This window comes from Enhydra lutris, unplaced genomic scaffold (assembly GCF_002288905.1).
Source record: "Enhydra lutris kenyoni isolate GAN:26980312 unplaced genomic scaffold, ASM228890v2 scaffoldscaffold80, whole genome shotgun sequence".
In the NCBI taxonomy this organism is placed as follows: Eukaryota; Metazoa; Chordata; class Mammalia; order Carnivora; family Mustelidae; genus Enhydra; species Enhydra lutris.
The window spans coordinates 4,484,409-4,508,286 of NW_019154164.1; the positions used below are offsets into that span (position 1 = coordinate 4,484,409).

The 23,878-nt window shown below is 45.2% G+C and overlaps 1 protein-coding gene across 6 annotated transcripts in view; it reads left to right on the forward strand.

The window, feature by feature from the left end:
- LOC111160958 (chordin like 1) overlaps positions 1–13,732 on the forward strand; it is a 116,444-nt gene extending 102,712 nt beyond the window's left edge. For 2 of the 6 annotated variants that reach the window (XM_022524360.1, XM_022524361.1), the window contains exons 9-12: positions 816–1,025; positions 5,968–6,135; positions 8,206–8,295; positions 11,363–13,732. In XM_022524360.1, the coding sequence (XP_022380068.1) occupies positions 816–1,025; positions 5,968–6,135; positions 8,206–8,295; positions 11,363–11,493 (599 nt within the window). In that variant the 3' untranslated portion in view covers positions 11,494–13,732. The remainder of the gene's footprint in view (positions 1–815; positions 1,026–5,967; positions 6,136–8,205; positions 8,296–11,362) is intronic. The other 4 variants (XM_022524362.1, XM_022524363.1, XM_022524364.1 and 1 more) reach the window with 3 other exon arrangements.
- Positions 13,733–23,878: the final 10,146 nt, after the last annotated feature.

Consider the following 23,878-nt stretch of genomic DNA (forward strand, 5'->3'; position numbering starts at 1 on the left):
TTCCCACCCAACAAATGTGAGACCACCAAAGGCTATCTCTAGGCTAGGCAGTGATTCACTGCTATGGAATCTCTACAGCCACTGTGAGGTGGGGACCAGAGGATATTGCTGAAGATTAGAGGCACAGAAGGCTCTTTCTTTCATGATCCTTCCCCTCTAGATCTTATATTAGCGCCTTCCTTCTCATGCCAGATGGGAGGCCAGTGCCATTAGCTCCATACCCATCTGTGTTGGTGGATCAGACTCTCATAGCCTGGGATATTTTGGAAGGATTTGCTTCGGGATCTGGAAATACTGGCCCTTTGGGAAGAGCAATAGTTTCTGCATCTAGCCTCCCTGAGCAGCCAACGTCTCTGGGAAATTTTCATGCCAGGAAGCCTATCTACTTGGGCCATAGAGATCTTTTGTAAAATTGCTGGTATTAAGGCTAAATTCTACTAGAGTTTCTTCATCAGGTACCCAGGGCAGATGGAATTCTCCTTTCATCCATTGATACATTCTTCCACTTTCAGAAATATTTCTTGATGGCTCACCATGGGCCGGGCACTTGTGAGGATGAGAGGCTACTGCTGAAGGACCTGAATAGTCACTAACAGGAGAACAGGAACTGAGCTGGTTTTTTTTGTTTGTTTGTTTTGGAGGGTTTTCTTTGGTTTTTGTTTTTGGTTACAGAAGCTGCTCTGTCAACATACATCTTTGAGCCACGAAAAGGACAAAGGATGCCTGATGTCCTAAGGGGTTCAGATCTTGGATTCTGAGCACAGACCCGTTTCAGCTCCCTAGCCTTTAATTTCCAGTCCTGTGTTCTCTTCCAGTGTGTGTTTCCAATGGAAAGACCTACTCCCATGGCGAGTCCTGGCACCCAAACCTCCGAGCATTTGGCATTGTGGAGTGTGTGCTGTGCACTTGTAATGTCACCAAGCAAGAGTGTAAGAAAATCCACTGCCCCAATCGATACCCCTGCAAGTATCCTCAAAAAATAGATGGGAAGTGCTGCAAGGTGTGTCCAGGTAAAAAGGCAAAAGGTGCGTTGGTTGGAAGCCCTGCCTTTGGTTGACTAAGATCCCCATAGAGTCTTTCTCGGTGTTCTTTGAGCACCAGAAACCTAATCAATCTGCCACAGCATCGTAATGATACCAGCTCTAACAATGAACCTATCCTCCCCTCTCTTGAAGGGCTGATAAGATGGTTCCTTGGAAGAAACTTACTACTCAGAAATAGACTGGGGGTGTGCCTGTGTCTACCACACCTTTGGGCCCACGTAGCCCTAAGTGCCAGACTTCAGCCTGGCTTTTCTAAATTGTGGAGAAATTGGATTATGAGGATTATACAGAAGAACAGTAGAACTGTAGTAGTAGTAGTACTACTACTACTACTCATAATAGTAGTTTATGAGGATTGTACAGAAGAATAGTAGAACCTGTCACTGATGTCACTGTTTAACTCATCAAACACAATTGCATCCATGAGCCTTTTGAGACAGGGTTGGAGACAGGTGAGGTAGAGTGGAAGGAGCATGGGTTCTGGGCCTGAGCTAAGTTGCTGTGTGACCTTGGAAATGTGACAAATCTACCCTGACCTTCATCAGCCTCATCTGTACAATGGAAAGCTTGGAACAATTAATCTCAAAGCTCCCATCCCAACACTACAATTTTATAATGATATTATTGCTCTATTAAAGATAAAACTGAAGCATATTGAGTGACCGGCCCTGAGTCACACAAATTGATAATAAAACCAAGGTTTCGAATTCAGATCATTTACAGCCCATTGTCTTTTCCAGGCCAGTAGAAAATATTGAACTGATAAGAAAAAAAGCAAATTAAATAGTGGCTTTAATGCCTCTGATGTAGATAAAAATATAGTCTGTAGTGTTGCGATTGACAACATTGGGGATTGGTAATCAAACAATCTAATCTTGGCTCTGCCACTGGTTTCCTATGTAACCTAGAAAAAGTCCCTGCACCTTTCTGAGCTTCAGTTTCCTCCTTTGCAAAACAAGAGGGTTAGAGCGGATGATTTCTTAGGGCCTTTCCAGCTCCAATATTCTAGGTGTGAATGAGTAAGTCTGTTCCTTGCACATGAATTTATCTATCCTTTCTTACACCTATGTGCAGTTTTGTAAACACAGATGAAAAGCCAAAACTTTTTCAAAGTAGGCAGAGAACTAAATTCCTTGAGCTGACACAATTTCTCATGATCAGCAGGCAACCATGAACTTAGCCAACATATATTTTTTTGAGTATCCCCACTATATAACATTCCAATTTTGATCTTGGCCCTTCAGACCAAATCCCATTTCATTCTATGCTTAGGCCTTTGGTGATACCGGTGATTCAAGTAAGAAGTGAACAGTTCAACTGAACACAGAGCAAGAATGGTTAAATAAATGATGGTCTAGCCATACCGTGCCATATTATACAGCCAGCAAAAATAGTCATAGACCAAGATTTAATGGCATGGAAAGATGTTTGTGACAGATTGGTTAAGTACAAAGAGCATGCTAAAAAACAACATTATGATTTCACTTGTGTTTTAGAAAGTGTTTATAATACACTTAGGCCAAATTAAAAGGCTGGAAGAGCATATGGCAGACTATTAATGATGACTGTCTTTGGATGATTGAACCACAGGTGGTTCTCATTTTCTTCTTTTGGTTTATCTGCATTTTTCAAATTTTTGACAACATGTATTACTTGAGTAATTAGAAGAAGAAGTTATTATTTAAAGAACTGCCCTCCAGAATGCCAACAGACAATACGTTGAAGAATCTGATTGACCAAACCAGTCTCTCTAGAAGAGCTGCTTTGCCACTCCAATTGGGGATGTGGAGCAACTTGCAGAGCAGCATGACAGGAGACAGTCTTTGTCCCATTCTCTGTACCAGTCTCTCAGTGAGGCAAACAGGTGTGTCTGCAAGTTGAGTGATGCCTGATAGTCACTTTGCCTACTGAGAGTCACTAGCCACAGATGCTAGGGCACCTGCTCCAGCTCCTCAGAAACCTCAGTGCATCAGGAAACATGTACTCACTCGGGCATTCGATCTGGAAATATGTATTACATGCCTATCGTCTGCAAGACACAGTTACAGACACTCCGAGAGATTAACACGCTAGACTAAGGCCACTTGCCAGCATCATCCTTACAACCTAGTGGAAGAGGAAAGACAATGAACACAAGCAATGAGGTGATTTTAGGTTGGGATGGGTATTGTGAAGAAAGACCAAGCAGGATCAAGGGCCAGTGAAGGGGAAGGGTGGGGACTTTCAAAAGAGTGGCCAGGGGAGGCTTCTCTGAAGAAGTGATATTTGAGTAGAGCCCTGAAGGAATGAGAAAGGGGAAGATCACGACACCCTCGGCCTCTTAGAAAACACCACATGACAGAGAAAAAAGGGACATAGAGTGAGGAGGGAAGAAGATGGTTGGAAAAAAGAACAGTAACTTCAGTTATTTGTGTTGAGAAGGGAAGAGAGATAAATAGAATTCACTGATGATCCGGCCAAAAGTTTCATTCTGACAAATGATTGCAGACTCCTCCAGTCATACTTGAAGGCCAAAATAAAGGATGAGAGTTTTCTTTCTCTCACTTGCCCTTGTTTTGGTAGAGACTGGCCTAGCTTTGTGCACCAGCGGCCACCTACAGGATTGTGGAGAATTTCCACTTCCTGAAGGCTCCCCAACTCCTCTCCACCCTCACTGCACCTCCCCAATATCTGGAATTCCCATAATTACACACTCCTTTTGGTTTACAGCAGAAAACGCCCCTGTTGAGACTTAAAAGTTATCTGGTTGGGAAAAATATGTCACCAGTCATCTCCACCTCCATAAGGAAATGTTTTTTCAATTTCTTGGTTCTGGAGATCTCGGTACACGAGCATTCTCAAGGGAAGCAGAAATGGACAGAAATGACTTGAAGCATAGAAGGCTTCCTTGGAAGGAAATGAAATGAGGGGAACCTGGAGCGAATGGAAGATCAGAAAGCCCCTTGAAGTGGAGGGTGTGGAATGAGGAGGATGTTGTCCACTGGGTAGCTTGAAAGTCATACTTTGTTTACTTTTAATATTTTCAAATGCCAACCAGGGTTGAGTCACTGATGGATTTTGTTGTTTGTAGAGCCCTTCTGCTGAGTAAATTAAGCTCTTGGGGAGGGGAGTGGTGCAAGACGACTCTTTGGGACACTGGGAGAACTTTTAGCACATCACAGGTATTTACAGTGCCATCATGGAGATCCCATGGCTGTTAGAGCTGTAGTCAGTATTAAGTTGATGCAAAAAAAAATTTTTTTAAGGTTTTATTTATTTATTTGAGAGAGAGAGAGAGAGAGAGAGCATGAGCAGGGGGAGCAGCAGAGGGAGAGGGACAAGCAGACTCTGTGGTTGGACTCCATCCCATGACCCTAAGTTCATGACATGAGCCAAAATCAAGAGTCGGGTGCTTAGCAGACTCAGCCATCCAGGCGCCCCCAGTGCAAAAAATGTAACAACTGAACTCAGCTCTCATTTTAAAGGTGAAAAAAACATAGAGGTCTCTGTACACCCAGAGACCCACTTCTCCCACTTGAAAAATGCTAGCACCCATCCCTTAATTACTAACATATCCCCAAAAAAAGACTGGCCCCACTGAGAATTAAATAATGACAAAGGGACAAAATGAGAAAGGAAGCTTGATTCTAGGAGGACCTGCAAACTGAGAAGTCCAACCTGGAATCATCAAGAGAAGATTGGTTTTGTCCTTACACTGCCAAAGTGATGGTAGGGGTGGGAAACTAATCAGGTCAGCAAGGGACACACAATAGCAATTTGATTCCAACCTCTGGTTCACATGCATCCCTTTGGCTAACAACGAGTCTCCCTAATTGTAGTCACAGATTCAAAGCACCTGGCACTCAGTGCTTTCATCAGAGAATCTTACAGATGAACCTCTGCACATACTCCTGAGTTTTGGGGCTGTCCCTGCCTTCTCTTTGTTGTTCTTGATTTGAATGTATACTTTAAAGACCCAGCTGAGGAGGGTACTGATCACGAAGCCAGCAAGGAAACTTAACTCAAGGATAAACAACTAGGAGAGAAACTTTTTTTGTTGTTTTGTTTTGTTTTGGGGGTTTTTTGTGTCTTTCTGTGTGTTTTTTGTTTGTTTGTTTATTGGGAGTTGAGGAAAGAGGAGGGCAGAGCAGAATAGGAAGTATGAGGGGGCTGGTATCTTTATGCCTGGAAGCCAAAATCCAACAGTTTAGTTTATATAGTAAATGATCCATAGTTGAGGGATTTGACCAGTTTTTTTGTGTGTATGTCTCCCAACCGTTCATTTGGCATAGTGTACTTATGACTAATCTGACATCTAGGTTTTGGCACTCGTGTTGATCCGGTATTATCGTTCCCCTTACAAACAAATCAAAGAGCATTCAGAAATGTCAAGCCAATTTGGATAGATCCTTTGGGCAAGTATATGCACATAAGTGAGTGTCATGAATGTTTTCTAAGTATACCTAAGTGATGTCAGGGAAGTTAACCAAGGTGCTCTGTCAGCCCATCTCCTGGGTCTCTTTTGGTAACATGAGCTAAACAGACCATGATCTGGACCCAACCTGGAAAATCCTATACACCCTGAAGTGCCTCAGAGATTTGTACCTGGCGACATTCTTCCTCCTCATGAGGTCTGCTCCTCTGTGGCAGTGGGGGGATCTTGTTTGCTTGGTGGGTCAGTGTTCTGTGAAGTTATGCATTCTGTCACCATGTGGACTTACCTAAAAGGTCATGTGTCCTTTTGTGACATTGTGGCTGTTACAGGGCAGCCTAAACTGAGCCGAGGAGATATGGATGGGATTTTTATCTCTGTGAGAATGATCTTGTTGACTGTCCACATTTGATGAGTGCGAGGTGTTATGAATAACGAGATATCTGAATGCCTAGAAGTTTACTTCTGGTTTTGGAAAGCCATGGAAAACCTCTGCTTGCTTCCTGATTCCAGAAGAACTTCCAGGCCAGAACTTTGACAGCAAGGGCTACTTTTGTGGAGAAGAAACAATGCCTGTGTATGAATCTGTGTTCATGGAGGATGGGGAGACCACCAGAAAAATAGCCCTGGAAACAGAGAGACCACCTCAGGTAGAGGTCCACGTTTGGACCATCCGAAAGGGTGAGCAAGACAATATTGATTCTTTGTTAATTTCTTTTGTAAGGGGTGGGGGAACAGGGAAGGAGCAGAAGACTCACCTTAATTTTGCTTCAACTTTTTCCTCTGTTTGGCTCAGCTCTCCTGATTGCTCAGAAACATGACTAACACATCTGTGATTATGGCCTTTAACTTTTGTCATGACCTGTCCAAAAAGCTAAGCATTGACCTTAGGGTTTTGTTGTCTTTCTCACACCAATAAAGGCTGGAGGAGTGTTTCTCCACCCCAGCTGCACATCAGAATCTTCTGGGAGAGGTTTCTGTAAATACCAAAAGCCTGGGCCCCACCCTCAGAGACGTTGATGGATCGGCCAGGAATGGGGCCTTGGTGTGAGTGTATTGAAGGCTCCACAGGTGATTCTAATGTGCAGTTAGGGTCACGACCAACCAGACTATAGCCTACCATTCTTTCCAACATGAAGCTCAACCAACATGAAAATCCATTGTGTGGTGCGAAGCTACATCTCTGAAATCATGGTCTGTACTCTGGGGTAAGACACATTGAAAACATTGTCCCCGCCCTCAAGAAGATTTAGAGTCTCACTGAAGGGACAATCCCAGTCATTATGTTCATCCAGTTCTTTTCCTGATTACTCACACTGACTGCCATAGCGGGCTGCTTTGTGTTCCTCGTGATCGTATAGCTCTTCAGGCCATCCCGCAGATACAAGGCTAGTGTTGATCTAGTCTGGTCAGCTTTTCTAGGAATCCGAGTGAAGAGGTAAGATTTCAGTTGGGAAATAATGCACATTCTTTTTCTGCTCTCTCCTGCCTAAGGCTCGAGAACACTCAAACTGTATTCTGCTTTCCCATCATACAAGGAGCTGGTCTACAATGTAGCTACCCAGCCCCATCTAAGAGATGTGACTTCAGTAGGCCTTAGGTAGCACCTCAGCGTGTCCCAAATAGCCAGTGATTCTAATTCGGCACTTGGACCATTCTTTGAAAAACAACTGCCCGAGTGTTAATGGGGCTTCTTCCTCTTCCTTTTCCCAACTTTTCTTGCCTGAAAGAGTGAGTTCCTCCCCACCCCTGAAAAAATGCTGAACACACGTTTCTCATCCATGTTTATTTTTGGACTATACCAAGGAATGTTGGTTTTCCAGCTCTAACTCCCTAACTCCTCTAGAATTGGTCACCTAGGTCTAAAGCCCTGTTCTCTTGGCTTTCCTTGCAGTGGACCCACTATTTTTTCTCCACACCTCTCACTCCCTGGAGGCATGTGGATGTTTTTCAGCATGCTGGTGTAGTGTCTCAGTGACCTCTTGTTCAGTGCTGGGCAGCCAAAGGCTGTGCTTAGTGAGTAGAGAAACACCCAGGCTACAATTACGTGTGGCCTCTCTAGACCTCTTGAGGATTAAGTAGGCTGGTAACTTGTTGCTCCTTCATTGCGAGGCCATTTTCCATTTGGGTGTTATTCCAGTAAACACTTTTCAGGCAAAGTTGAAACTGTGGGTACCTGCTACCCCCACCCCTTATTTTGACTTTCCCCATTTTCTGCAAGGGAAACCTAAAGGAGCTCTGAATATTTCCCAAAGGAAAATATGCTTTTCAGTGAGTTCGGGAACAGGGATGGCTTCTCCGTTTACACAAACAACCTGTCTACAGTCCCACTGCTGGCTCTTGCTGCTTGGCCAGAAGGGCAGCCCGGTGGTTTGGCAGGGACATAATCTACCTGGACATGGGGGCAAGGGCAGAATTTCTAATTCCACCTTTGGTGGTAGAGGCTACCACCAGCACCCATGCTCAATTCATGTGGCTTTCCCTAGGAGGGGGTCCCATGGTCAGCAACACTATCTTCAATATCTCTATTCTCTGGAGAACCTAGGAGAGGCCAGTGAGCCAAGGAAACAGATGGAGTCAATTATAACCCTTGAGCCATCCAAGTTCCTGGTTAAGCACATTACACAGCCCAGCTCGATACTCCTAAGCCCCTGTAATGAGATGATATGCTCAACCCAAGCAGAAAAAGGGGGTGGTAGCTCCAGATAGAGAGGGCCTGACCACCTGCCCCACTTTTTCACTTGGCCCCAGGCATCCTCCAGCACTTCCATATTGAAAAGATCTCCAAAAGGATGTTTGAGGAACTCCATCACTTCAAGCTGGTGACCAGGACGACCCTGAGTAAGTGGTAACCCTGTTTTCTTTACTCCCCCTGGAAAATGCCTCCAGACTTCCATGGAGCAGAGCCCCCAATAAAGTCTCTTTTCATTTTCAGTGACTATCAGCAGGCTCAGGGTCAATGTCAGAAAGATGTTCTGTCTCTTCTCTGGGGGACTTTGCAGCAGAGGGGGGTCTCTGAATGTGAGCTGAAAAGCTTGGACCTGGTGAAGACAAATCCAGACGTGGTCTGAGCATAAGCTTCCTTGAGTTCAGGTTTCCTGACTCTCTTTAATGAACACTGTTAACCCTGGAGTCTCCAAAGGGTCAGAGAAAGCTCACGAGATTCCGGAGTTGGTTGGTTCATTTGTGGAGACGTCCCGTCTGGAAGGATCAATCCTCTGGTGGTGGGGATGAGAGACAGAGAGAAAGAGAACACATCCCAGTGCAGCAAAGCTCTGTTCAGCTCTTTAGAACTGCCCCTGAGTTGTCCTGTTTCTTTAAAAGCATGCAGGCACTCACTGGGGCATACCTGCAGCTCTCCCTCTTTCTATGCAGGATGGAGCCTGAGGACTAGATATTGCTAGGGACTTGGGAAGGGGGGAGTACTTCTGAAGGAATAAAAGACCCAGAATTCCTATCCAAAGGGAATGCCAATGGGCAAGACAGAACATGAAAATGCCTTCTCTATGAATCAGTCTAGTTCTGAAGAGTTAAATACTTAAGTACTCAGGGAAATCTGCGAGGAAGCCAGAGGGGCTTAGTCAAGGAAGGCTTCGGGGAGGAGGTGTGTTTTGAAACAGAAAGGTGTGATGGGGCGACAGGTCAGGAAATCCATTCAGGGAGAGGGTGCAGCCTAAGAGAAGACTCAGACAGGAGTGAACAAGAAACGTGGGTGGGGGGGGGGCCTGGAAGAAGCCAGGGAGAAGTTCACAGAGAAGGCAAGTGGCCTTCTCTGTAGACTCACAAATGGCCTAGTGAGATGAAAATGGTGCTTCAGGAAGATGTCTCTTGGCTAGACAGATTTATCTGTCTGATACTTATACTTTGATGAAGCCATGTTCCGAAGAGCCCAACATGCCATGCTGAGAAGTTGGACTTGCTTTCCAGATGTGAGAACCCCAGGGGAGGGTTTTAAGCAAGTGTGCAATGCATGCAGGTCTGTTTTTTAGAATGGAGTGCCCACTGTGTGGAGTGAAAAGTGAACTCTCAGTGATTAAGTAGTTGGTGGTACTCTGAATTAGGAAGCCCTTATACCATAAAACAACAACAACAACAAACAACTCTTACATTATATTAGGTTGGTCAGCAGGGAAGGAGAGGTCACTGTGAGGGACACCTCTGAGGTTAAATCGTGAGCATCACTACAAAGAGAGAAGTGAGTTTGGAATGACTCCCAACAATAACAACTTTATAGACAGGGTGAATAGTGTTAATTCGCTAATGGGAAACAAAAGAGAATAAGCAGGTAGTGGGGGGAAAATACATTTCACTTGGAACATGTTTAGCTGAAGATGCTTAAAGGCCATTTGAGCAGAGTTTACTCTATGGGCAGCTGGAAATAAGGTTGATGAGGTCACTTGTTTATTAACGTAGGAGACTTACAGACGATAAACTGAACAGGAGGGAGGAGAATTCAGTCTGAGCGTTGGGAGTCCTTACATGTGAGTTAGGAATAAAAGGGGCAGAGACTAGGATCTGGTATCAGTGATGTGACTTTTGAAATTACCAATTAATTTCAAAGAACGCATTTTTGTTTCACCGTGAGCAAGCACTGTGCTGGGCACTGGGGTGGGGGGTGGGGCTTGAAAGATGATTGAAATGAACTCTCTGTCCACAACAGGATTTGGGGGTGTATAGCGGAAGTAGACAGTGTGTGCCTCCAGCTGTGTGCAACTGAAGGAAGTGGGCACTGAGATGATCCAGCAGGAGCACCTGGGGACAAAGAAAAAGAGGCCTGACACTTTCTGTCATGTGACCATCAGATCCTGGCACACAGCAGGACTTTGGGGGAAGCAGGTTCCTTGCCTGACCCTTCTCTCCTTTCCCACTGAGTTGGAGAGAACAGAGAAAAGTGAAGGATCCAGGGGAGAAAGGGAACAGAGACATTGAGTCTGTAAGGAAAGAGGGACATGATCTCCTGTGGCCAGGGAAAGAAAAGAGGTTGAAAATAGATTCTGGATGAAGAGAAGCTCACTGACCTTGGACCAGGAGTTCCCTAGGTTGTAACACCACAAGAACAGGAATCGAAAGACCGAGGAGGATATCCAGTGTGGGCAGTTTGTTACGAAGATTATTTGCCATGGCAAAGTGACAGCGGAAGAAGGAAAATCTTGACACTTGAGGATCAGGAGAGTCAGAGAAGGACTGGTCCAGAAGAGGGATGATCTAGAGTGATTACCAGTGGTCAGCACAGGGTGTGAACACAAAAATATTTGCTCAACTAGCATGATGGATCGGGGAAGGGGCAAGTTGGTAAGGCCAGCCTGGTAGTATGGGCACGTCCGTGGAGGGAGAGGAGAAAACAGGGAATGGGAGGGATAGCCACAGGAGGGGACTGAGGGGTGTTAAAGGGGGTGTAAGGACAGCATGTGAGCATAGAATAAAACAGAGGTGGGCAGTTGTTAGCAAAAGGTGGTGTGAACAGAGCAAAGAGCAGTAAATAATCAAGTTCCCTAAACCAGTATCTGCCCCCCGAAAAGCAAAACCTCAGTAACATACAGGTACTGCTTTATTTGACGTGGTGCCAAGTGAGCCACCTAATTAGCTCACAATCTAATAGTGGGGCATTTCTCAAATGCTACATATACTGCAAAAACTCCAAGAATAATACTTGGGTTTGACTCTTGAGGCCGTTTGGTATTATTCTTGGGATTCTTACAAATCCTGCATGTTGAAATGAATGCTCCATGGCCCTTTGTCGTATCTGTCCCAGAAACATGTTTTGGGGGATTGCTCTGTTGAAACCACCTGACGTTTGTATTCTGATCCCCCGGGGACCAAGTGGGTAAGGATCAGCTAGATTGGTTACACTCCTCATTGGCTCTGTCCTCCTCTTATATGTCTGGGCCACTCTGTGTTTGCTTTGTAGGCCAGTGGAAGATCTTCACCGAAGGAGAAGCTCAGATCAGCCAGATGTGTTCAAGTCGTGTGTGCAGAACAGAGCTTGAAGATTTGGTCAAGGTTTTATACCTGGAGAGGTCTGAAAAGGGCCACTGTTAGATGAGACAGACAGTATTGGAGAGGGTAAAGCAAGAAAACTCAAGCTGCAGCTGGACTGCGCGGGCTGATTTTGCTTAAGTCAACAGTGTCCTAAAACCCCAGACTCAAATGCAGTTCATTATTCACGCCATGCACAGCATAACTCGCTCCTCTGTGTGCAGTGGTGTGTCAGTCCTCAGACACCTCCTGCCAGGAGACTAGAAGAGTCTTGAATTATTTGTGGGAGGAAGAGGGATAGAACACCACAGCACTGCTCTAGTTTCTGGGAGAATCACATTTCTTTACAGGTTAAAGAGTAAACAAAACCCTAGGGTTTCTATCTAGGAAGTTACTCCAATGAAAGAGAAGAGACGAGAATTTGCTTAGTAGAAGTTGTGTAGTACACAGAAAATATTATACTCTTTGAATTTTAGAATGTCTTGTGTTTTTAAGAAAAAATTAACTCTCCATCCTCATTGACACAGACACATGCATACGCGCAAGGGTGCGCACGTGCGCGCGCACACACACACACAGAGAGACTAAATTGCTGCATAGTCTCTTCCCTCCTTTCCCTCATCTGGCTCCCAAGTAGCTTTGAAGTTGTGGGTACCCAGGAGGATAAAGAAGGAATTGCGAGCAGAAAGTTCTGCCCTTGGGTCAGTGGTGTGTTTGCTGAAGTCACAAACTATGGTGGCAGGATGAAGAGTAAGAACACCATTTCATGACCACATTGACTTTGAAGCTGTAGATAACTTTTCCCTAGGGATACCACTTCTCTTTTCTCCCTGAGCCCTCAGGGCCCCCATAAAGAAGTTAGAACTGGGTAAAATCTTCCGAAACTGACTCCGCAGAAGAAAAATAATTGTTGAAAAAAATGGTGACTGAAAGTCAACAAGGCAACCTTCTGTGTTTTCAAGTCAATAGGAGTCACTGACGAATAGCTCAATATTCACTAATTTTCTTGAGGTCAGAGTTCTATAGTCCAAAAATTTAGGTTAAATGATTACATTCTAGAAGCTCCTTAAAGGGGCAGTTTTCCTTCTTCTCCAATTACAGGAGTTCATTTTGACTTTGCAAAGGGGCTCAGTCCCCACAAGCTTCTGAAGGTTGGCTGTTCAGTTAGGAGAATTATTGTGCATTTGGGGAAGTGGACATTCTGACAAGGATCTTTGTTCTAAACCTTCCTGCCATTCTCATCTCACCCAGCGAGTGGGGATCTGAGTCATGAATCCTGGAGAAGGCTGCTCAGAAAAAGTCTATTTGCAGAACTTATCTGTTCAGAGGCCTAGCTTTAGACATCATCTTTGTGGCAAAACTATAAATTCTCCACAAGGATCTCAAGCCTGCCTTCTAGCTTCATCCCTTGTGCTGGGCATGAATGAACTCTAATGAGTACTCAGAAGTATCGAGGACGCAGACATCATGTATTTCCCGCTCCATGACCATAAGAGAGAGGAGCATTGTTTTCCTTATAGTCGATGACACCAATAAGGAAAAATGTAAAAATCTTTATGGCAACCTGGCATAAAGGAGTCTGTTCTCAAAGAGATACAGGGGTACCTCGTGGCCAGGCCTTTACGGGACCAACGCTTCATACATATGCTCTATGGGAAAGGGAGGGAGGACATCCAGGGCCCAGAGGCCAGAGAGCATTACCGGGGACGAGGCTGCTGAGTAGCTGCTGCCTCCCTCCCAGAGGTGGCAGCATTTCCATAGTGTGGAAACAAGTAACTGGCTCCTCAGGCCAAGTGGTGATTTCCCCTTTGGGATGACTCACCCCAAAGCCTTCCCACCCAGGTGTTCTCTGAAAGCTCAACCATAAGGGAACACCCAGAGAGCTTCCCTAGATAGACTTCTGCCCTCAGGGGCTGGGACACACCTTTCCAAAGTGCTTTGTGAAGCAGGAGCTGGGGAACTGGGCTAGGCCAACACCGAAACCTTCCAGTGTTTGGTGTGGTGTAGGCAGTAGGGCATAGGGAGAAGAGGCCAAACCACCTGTAGTTAGGAGAGGAATGGATGTGGTTCTTCTTGTGTATTTATTTGTATCATAAACACTTGGAACAACAAAGACCATAAGCACCATTTAGCAGTTGTAGCCATTTTATAGTTAACTCGTGTAAACAAGTAAGAGTAAACTTAACGTAACAGTATTAGCCTTTCGTTCTTCTCACAAGACATGTACCTAAATAGGGTACTTATTTATGTAGTCGGTGTATTTTTTTATTTTTAAATTAATAAAAAAGTTAATTTTGAAAAACCATCTGCAGGAATGCTGTGTGAGTAATTGAGTCCTTGGTCGGTGTTGACCTTGGACCCTGTAGCAGGCGATCAGGGGGTTGTTTCACACTCAGCTCAGTGCTCTCTCTCTCTCCCACTGTGGCAACGTCACTAAGAGTGGGGACTTTGCGGTCAAACTGCCTATGCTTTTAATCCCAGCTCTATACTTCCCAGCTGTGTCGCTCTCCCCATCTATAAAACAGGGATAATTATGATACTATTGCCTTTTGCCTCAATCCTGCAGTGAGGCTTAATTTAGCCAGTGCATGTCAAGGGATTAGTGAGCGTTCATTTATGACCATGGATGTTCAGGAAAGCCATGGCCCAGACAACTGAAGAGATTGGGGACAGAAGGCCACTGACTTAGGTTTCAGGAGGGCCTCAATTTCAGTCTGCTGCACAGGGAGCAAGGTGAGAGTTTTGTCATCTATGTTGATCCAAACCAAGTTGCCTCAAACCCCTAAAGCAGTTAGGTGTGTCCTATAGCGGAAGCCAAGAAAGCTGAAGTATCAGATAATATAAGGACGCAAAAGTGTGCCCTGGGGTGACCAACACAGAAGTCATTGGTGGTGACGTGCTGGGGGAACAATAGGAGCAGAAGCCAGAAGTGAATAGGGAGATGGGGAATTGGAGACAGTAGTTAGAGTCACTCTTTGGAGAAGCTTCATTGTAGACAGTGGAGAGATTACATGAAGGAAGTAGCTGGAGGAGGATACGGGGTCAAAGGAAAGTTTTGGGGGTTTTTTGTTTTTGTTTTTTAAAGATTTATATCTGTATTTCAGGGAGAGAGAGAGAGAAAGTGTGTGCACAGGCAGGAGGAGGGGCAGAGGGAAAGGGTAAGTAGACTTCCCACTGAGCACAGAGCCCAATGGGGGGGACACGATCCCACAACCCTAAGATCAGTATCTGAGTGGAAACCAAGAGTAAATGCTCAACTAACTGAGCCATCCAGGCACCCCTGGAAAGTTTTTGTTTTGAATATGGGAGATACGTAGCCATGTCTGAGTACTGAAGGGAGAGACCCTATAGAAAGGAAAACACTGAAGGTAATGGGGAAAGCAGTGTTACCTGGTGTAGGAGGTGCTTGGGAAACCATTTCCCCATGCCGAGCCTGGAACCCCAAATCCTTGACCTACTGCTTGGTCTGAATTTTGGCCTCCAGTTGCCCACCCCGTACTGTGTGCATTAGCTGCTCCACCCCACCCTTACCTTACAATGGACTCTAAATCCCCACATTACTCCACCTCCCGTGGGGGAACCACACAGAACTCAAACCAGACACTCTGACCCCTTTGGTACTCTTCCCTTGCCCTGATCACCTGCATCCGAATTTCAGTCCTAGCAATTTAGTCTTCTAGGTGTGGCCCATGTTTATTGGTGTTTGTCCTTCTCTCCTCCTATAGGATCTTTTCCTCTTCGTAGTCTCCACACCCGGGTGATTCCCAGGAAGTCCCAGAAGTCATTTCATGTGGGCCACCCACTGCTTCCACCACCATAAGTCTTCTGATATGCCCCACCACTGCCCGCTGGGATATGACTGGTGGGGGCTCCTTCTGCAGGCCTAGACATGCAAGCGGTGTGGTGGCGGTGCTTTGGAATCCTCAGTCTTCCCCAGTGGCACCTTATCCTGGGCACAAGTGGAAAGAATGCCCCTCTCTCTCCCCACCCGTGTTCTTTTATGTTGCCACCTTCCATGAAACCAGTTTAACACATAGTTCTTGAGTGTGTATTATGTGAGCCAAGGCAGGGGTCTTCTTGTGCCTCAGGATCTCCTGGATTTTTGCATGGAAATGAATCCTTCAAGTTCCATTTCCAGCCTTTTCGTTGCCAGGACGCGGAGGCTGTACTGAGCATAAGCCTCGAAGACTGACGTGAGATTGTCCTCCTAATCCCTCTTCCTTATGGTTCCGTGTACAGCCTCCATTCCCCACTGAATCCCTCCTACAGACTGACTTCAGGGGGCCCACCCCACTGCTCAGCCAAACAAGCTCAGATACCCATGAAACCTTTCCGTGGGGGACAGGAGTCCTTAAATGCAGAGCTTCAGTGACAGTACACAGTCTCCCAAATTGTTCATACACGTGTACAGTGTTGTGCTTTTGTATATGCCCTTCCACCGGTACAATGTTTTTCCCTCTCCTTTGCCCGGCAGACTCCTACTCATCCTTCAAGACCCAGTTGAAATGTCACCTCCTCTGTGGAGCATTACCTGCTCCCTTCCTAATTTGCTACCATTTATCCTTCCTCCTTATGTACTGTATCCTCCTGCCATACCCACTCCATTCTCCTGGAACTTAGTACTTAGTACAAAGTCCTTAGTACTAAGAAGTACTAACAAGAACTTGGTACTTAGAAGTCCTTAGTACTTCTGTGCCTTTGCACCCAGCTCCCTCTGATGTCTCTATTCAGTGAACACCTGCTCATCTTTTAAGACTCAAATTGCTCATCTCAGACCTTATCCACCTCTTTCAGGCACAGTTGGTTGTGCCCTGCCCCATGCTCTTATGAAATAACAACCAAAGCACTTAGCTCGTGCCAGTCTCTGGAGTACGATCTGTTGACATGTGTATTTTCTTACTTAATCCTCTGTGTGGTAGGTCACATTATTGGCCCTATTTTAGAGATGAGGACATTAAGGGCACTCACCTTTTCCATGCAGTTACAGTGGACCCTTTAATAACTTGGGGTTACAGGGGACAGCCCCCCACTACAGTCAAAAATTGGCATATAACTTAACTACTAAGAGCCTACTGTTGACCAGAAGCCTTACCAATAACATCAAGAGTCGATTAACACATAGATTGTATGTTATATGTAAGATATACTGGATTGTTACAACAAAGGAAGCTAGGGAAAAGGAAACGGTATTAAGAAAAGCCTAAGGAGGAGAAAATACATCCACAGTACTGCACAATGCAAATTTGCATGTTGAAGCAGACCTGCACTGTTCAAAACACATGTTGTTCAAGAGTCAACTGCGTGCATAAAAATATCACATTTCTCAGCCCCAGTCTCCCTGATTAGACTAGAGAGCACTGAGAGGCCAGAGACCCAGTGGCCAGCACTTTCAGACATTCAATAAGTATTTGCCAAGTGCATGGCCAATCTAGTGAGATTCTTTCTCTGGTTGAGAAAGAAAGCAGTCCAGAGATTACTTAAATATCCAGGGGCTACGCAATCCTTCAGAACATCTTCTCTGTCACCCGGTCTAAGAAAAACGAATACAATGTTGGCTAACAGATGTAAATGGAAAAGTGCTTGTTTGCCTCGAAAAATGATTTGCCATAAGGCGTCTCTTAAAATAACTCACAGATAACAGATTTACATATAGTTTTTTTTTTGTTTTTTGTTTTTTGTTTTTAGCGCTTCAATCAATATGTCCACCTTTGTGGACAGCTGTGAAGGATTCTTGCTAAGGTTTCAATGTTGTGCATGACAAATAGTATGTTTATTTCTACAAAGACTATCTATATTGCAATATAATATTTGGAATAGCCATCGTGCATATTACAATACTTATATCTCTATCCATGTCTCTGTGTGTGTGTGTGTGAGAGAGAGAGAGAGAGAGAGAGAGAGAGAATAATTAGTCTCCAATGTGGTGTGTATGGAGCTTTGGCAAAATGGACCATACAAGAAACCCGAGGCCCGGCTTCAAGTTATCTAGACAAGAGTTCCGAACTGCCTCCTGGTTATTTAAGCAGTCCCCAATCTGGCAGTGAAGTGTTGGCCCACAAGTTAGAATCCAACATTTTCTTATAGAAACATCATTTTATTTGACGCTTAGATTCCAGGGCCAGTCCACACAAGCCTCTTGAACCCTGAACATAAGCAAGTTATATATATAGTACTAATTAGTACCTGCTTAAGCTCAGTCCTGGGGGCAAGGGTGGGTGGTGAGGAGTGGAGAAGAGGGAGCAAGGAGTTTCACCTGTCTGGGTGGGGCAGTGGAGAGGGGGGTGAGGAACCGGCTGGAGGCAAAATATCAGAGACTCTGTTTGTACTGACAGCCCCCTGTTTCATCACGCACTCTCTCTCCAGTCTGGCGCTGTTATTTGGCCCTTTGTGTCCGGCTATCCCAGACCCAGGCCCACCTGGCCCTAGCGAGGACCCCTCCCCACCCCAGGCTCCACCATTAAGGACCTCCCTCGACAATCAGACCTGAATCCCTTCAGGGCAGCTGTCTGGGCCTTAGAGAGGAAACACGGAGTGAAGTGAGCGAGAGAAGCTCAACCCTCAGATACCTTCTCACTTTTAAAGACTTTATTACTCTTTATTACCCACAAAATGAATTCCCCAATTATAAAATTACAAGCAGAGGGCTGGAGTCAGTGAAACCTCCCAGCAATGGAGACAGAAGGAGGGAGGGCTGTGTGTGTGTGTGTGTGTGTGTGTGTGTGTGTGTGTGTGTGTTGGGGGTGAGGGGCTGAGAGGAAGTAAGCAGGGTCAAATAAGCAAGCCATACACAGGTTTCCACCTAAGTCTCTACAGTCCCTACCTCCTCCCCTTGATAATAACCCTATGTCATTCCTCCTGCTTTCCAGCTTTCTCCTTTAACTTCTATTATTATTATTATTATTATTAGTTACAGGGGTAGGATTTAGTAATTCATCAATTGCATCTCACACCTAGGGCTCATTCCATCACGTGCCATCCTTCCTGCCCATTGCCCAGGTATCCCCTCCTCCCACCCTGCCCCCTCCAGCGACCCTCAGTTTGTTTCCTAGAGTTAAGAGTCTCTTATGGTTTGCCTCCCTCTCTATTTTCATCTCCTTTTTACTTCTGAACTTGTTACTTCTCTAAAATGCCCAGGTTTTGGTTTGTTTATGGTGGAAAGTAGCAGCTTCCAAGCTTCCATGGGGAGGGGACAGGGGGAGGTGAGGAGGGAGGGGCTGCTCCTCTAAAAGCATTGTTGACAACTCCCTGTGATGCAGGCTGTGCAATAGCACTGCAGGGCTGTGGCCATATGCTACTCCAAAGAGGGGGCACTTAGAAGTGAATTTTGAAATTCAGGAATGTATCTGAGGAGAGCGATTGCTTCATCAGGAGGGAAGGGTGGGGGAGGAAACACTGCAGAAGGGCTCAAGCCATCTGCAGTCTTGTAGTCAAGAGGCTCACCTCTGTTCAAAGAATCACCACAGTTAATAATAAAATCACAGAAGTTTGGAGTCAAACCTATTGAGGAGTCCACTCCCGTCAGGGAACCAAGAGAACACAGGGAATTCGCATATGCAAACAATTCACATTTCTTTCTCTTTCTCCCTGTACCCTACATCTCTCTCTCTCTTTTAAGATGTATTTATTTTAGAGAGAGGGGTGGGTAGAGGGAGAGAATCTTTCAGACTCCTCACTAAGCATGGAACCCCCCCGACCCGGGGCTCAATCTCACAACCCATGAGATCATGACCTGAGCTGAAATCAAGAGTCAGATGCTTAACCAACTGAGCCACCAGGTGCCCCCTCCCGCCATTACATCTCTCAATCTCTGCTTCTCTGTCTGTAAAATGGGTAAGAACAGTCCCTGCTTCGAAGGGTTTGTGTGGGACTTAAATGAGATAATGTACTGTGTTCATGATCATGATAGGCACAAAGCAAGTGCACAGTAAATTCCATTTTTAAAAATTCAGTGAACCATTTGTCCTTGACTTACTTCAGGCAGAAAGTAGATCCTGAGCCTGGTTTTGAAGTAAGTGCCAACCTGGGGTAACCAAAAAGGAGAAGACTTCTGCGGGTCCTAGTATAGAAAAGGAGAGGGGGTGTCCTCACAGGACTTCCACCAGGCTTTAGTTAAGAGCAAGAATCTGATTTTAGTGCCAAGGAGAGGAGGAAGAAATCTTCCCACCGGAATCTGGGAGTGGTGGCCACGGCCATTCGTTCTAAAATGTCACCACATGACCTCAGGGTAGGAAAACCTGACTGACCCCTTTCCTGTTGTTCTGAAAAAATAACCTGGAGGGGGGTGGTTGACCATAATTTCACTAAAATCCCACGGTGTGACATGTGACATGGCTATTTCCAATGTTCATTTACTCACAGGCTGTAGTAACAGAAACACTTCCAGGTATTCACTCATGTCTGGCACACCCAGAGAGGGCCATGTACTACACTTGGTTCTGGGGTTCTAGCAGTAGACAAGGTAGAGCTGGCATTTGCCTGTACAGAGCTCATCATCTACCAGAGAATAATCCCGAGGATGGTAAGAAAGGGCAAGACCAAGGGGGCCATGACAGTGTAAGTCATCAAGACTCTTCCTTATCATGGAAGGACAAGGAAGAAATCCCTGAGGAAATGACATTAAAGGAGAGGCTTGAAGAAGACTTAGGAGTTGGGATCCCACACTATATTTTGTTGGCAAACAGGGAGTCCCTGCTTCGAAAGAGTTTGAATAAGCATTGGACTGAAGCATGGATTCTGCGGGTGATTCCCCTTACCACGCTAGGTACTCCTGGAAGGGAGAGCTGGGTACCCACTGCATGTCCTCCCCTATAAGGAAATTCCTTCAAATTCCAAATTCCTAAGAAGGTTGAGAGTGAAGTCCTGAGGGGATGGAACGCAAGGTGGAAATATTGATGGGGGAAAGGTGTATGAATCTGAAGCCTTTCCTGAAAGCTCAGCCTGAGATGTGACCCTCCTGAAGGGATGAGGGACCCACAGAGGGCCACCCAAGGGATTAATTTGATCACTGCCACCGTTCAGAAGTACTGGAAAATGGTGATAATAAAGGTCTGACTAATCTGTAGTTAGTTCTATGGTTTTACATTCCCTGGGAACACCATACCTGTTTACCTGACTATAGCCTGGGGACCTCAGCATCCCCCTCCCCCCTGCCTATGCCACTAAGTGACCCTCAGAAAGATGTTGGAGAGAGGCAGACAATGAAGTTTGCAGCCCAGTTCTCAAGAGCCTTTTCTCTTGCAATTCTAAGAAAATTCACTGTAAGAAAATTAGCTCTCTCTTGGGACATGGCCTCTTCTCAAGCAACTGAAGTCACTGTGCACTGACCATATTAGTGCCAAGGAAAGCAGCCACTTATGGCCCTGAGGTCATGTCAGGTAGAGAGAAGAATTGAGGCAATCGGCCGGTTTTCAGACAACCCAAAATCCCCTTCTGCAGGGACAGGCCAATTGTTTCCTCAAATGTCTTTTTTGCTTTGGCTAGTGGAGACCCAGTCTGAGTGTGATTACTCTCCTGGATCTGAAACAAAGACACAATCACATGGGGTGGGATTGGAAAGGACCAGATATTAACCCCAAGCCACAGGCTGGGGGATGCCTGGAGCAAGACAACAAGCTCTAGAAGGCTCTGATGCAATGCAGTGGGGAAGGGGGAGGGTGTTTGGTTGAAAGGAAAAGGTCAGTGTGCATTTGAAATCAGAACTGTGGCTGATGGGATGCCCTAAAGTTTTGGAAACTGAGGACAAGCTCCAAGAATATTGAGACATTCTGGCAACTTTGGAGAGGGAACCCCTCCAGAAAAACAGAAGAAAATTTGAGCTGATTGAATGGCTTTGGATAGAAAGTGGGACTCGGGGTTGGATGGGATGGGGAAGGTTTGCAAGCAAGTGTCAGGGGAGGAGTTTCTGGGAAGGAACAAAGGGAAGAGAGAAGCTCCAAAGAAAAGGAAGTCTAAAGTCATCTGCTAACATTTGGGGGTAGATACTACCGTCTCCTTGCCCTCCCAACAGATGAAGAAATGTGGTCTTGATCACACATTTGGGATCCCTCTCCCTCATTTTAGACCCCATCCCTGATGCTCAGCACCGTCTTTTTTTCCCCCTCAAGTGTCTTCCAACACGCAAGAACATTTAGGGTTTGGCTTTTTGGAGTGGTACCAACCAAACACTAATTTGTCAGACTCTGACTACTGTCATCAATACAAAAAGCATTGATTTCCCCCAAGCACACGTGGCCCTCCAAATGCTAAACTTCTTAGCCCCCTTGACCTGCTTGGGGCCATTTCTGAACCCCACTCTGCTTTTAGAATGGAATTATTTCATGGGCTACCCGGAAGCAATCTGGTGAATTAAGACCATTGTGTTAATGACTGATGAACGGTTGAAAATTTGATACCCTGTGAAGAAGATTCTGTATTTAACTCACTGGTCCCTCCACTTTCTTGAGTCCACATGACTTCGTTGGTCCATCAAAACTGTCTCTGATTATCCCATGAAAGTAGTTGTACTTTTTCTATCTGCTAATTAAGAAAATACATAATGAAAAAAAAAAAGCTACTAGGAATTTAGCCAGGCGGTTAGAAGGCTTTGTGCTTTATCCATCACATCAACCATGTTTTAGAAGTAGTAGTGACTGTATGTGTAGGACAGAGTGCCTCATTCGTAGTGAATTGCTGGTTAACCTGGTTGTGACCTCAAAGGAGGAACAACTGTTTTATCCAGAAGAAATGATTGAAACAGAAAGTTGAATCTCTTTGCAAGTTCCATACTGAAGATACTTTCGTGCCCGCAGGGTAGGGCGGAGCCTCTTCCGTGTACCTCCCAGATGTATTTTCTGTAGGAGGTCTGGGCAGGGCTAGTTAATAGCTGACAAAAGAAAAATGAAAAATGCTCATGTTTCAGGGAACCACCCTAAATGCTCCTTTGAATGACTTCCACAAAGACCAAGGCTGGAGGAAGCTGGTGGAACATTCAGGGTTTGACTCTTTGCAGAGGAGATGACCGAACAATAGGCCATTAATCAAAATTTGACCAATGTCTCAAATACCAAAGAATCCGTTTCCCCAACCAGGGCTTAAGGAGAAGTGCTACACAACTCCGAATATCCTAAAAACCACTTAATCACACACTTTAAAAGGATAAATTTTATGGTATGTAAATGATATCTCAATAAAGGTGTTATTAAAAAAAAACTCAACCACAAGTGTCATCAGGTTGCCATATTAAGCTATCTATAACTGAGCCCCCATACCTCTAATATCCAGGACTGTAAATTTAGCCTGTCCTCAGATCCACAGAAGGCTGATTCCTATTGATATCATCTATCCGACTTTGTATATTCCGAGGAGATGATTAAAACATCAGGTAGTGGGGGGCTCATGGGTGGCTGAGTTGGTGAAGCATCAACTCTTGGTTTTGGCTCAGGTCATGATCTCAGGGCTGTGAGTTTGAGCCCTGCATCAGGCTCTGTGCTCAGCCCAGCATCTGCTTGTTCCTCTCCCACCCACTCTGCCCATCACCCTGCTCACGCGCGCGTTCTCTCTCTCTCTCTTGCTCTGGCTCTCATAAATAAATAAATAAATAAATAAATAAATAAATAAATAAATCAGACAGCCTAGGTCCCTGACCCTGGTGTATAATTTTGGGTAAGTCATTTCATCTTTCTGAGCCTTACCTTACTCACCTTACCGTTTTATCATATGACTTGTTCCTGTCCCCTGGCATCACTTTTAGGAATAAATGAGTTACAGAACACAAAACGCTTAGCATAATATCAAGTTAATACTGACCTAAGTCAGTTGGTAATGTACATGTATGATTTGGTATATAGTGATGGCAGGTAAAGAAGTCTGAGGCGGTGAGCTCCAGCTACTCCTCTGTATTCTCACTACAAGATTACCATAAAAACAAGGGCTTATATAAAATTCTGCCTCCAGGGCACCTGGGTGTCTCCCTCATTTAAGAGTCGGCTTTCCCCTTGGTTCTTGATCTAGGAGTCCTGGGATCCAGCCCCACATAGGGCTCCCTGCTCAATGGGGTGCCTCCTCCCCTGCCTCTCCCCATGCCCGTTCTCTCTTGCTTCCTTGCTTTCTCTCAAAAAAATAAAATCTTTAAAAAGTTAAAAAATAATAAAATTAAATAAAATTCTGTCTCATATAGACATTATTCATTACTGTAGTAAGTACAGCTCATCATAAAACCTCTTCTATAAGCTTGATGAAGTCCCAGATCTCTGTCCTTTTAAGTGCTCTGAGCACATCCTTGTGGAAGATATAGTAGGTAGTTTTCTCATTGGCTTCATACAGTCAGAAATCCTCCTAAACTAATAGCAGAGCACAGGGCCCATTGGGGATCGAGTCACTAGTGTTATTCTGTGGAGTATAGGATAAAACCCTTGTGGTATTCTTACAACCTGTTCATGTGAAGATATGGAGTGTCTTCTATTTTAGCTAA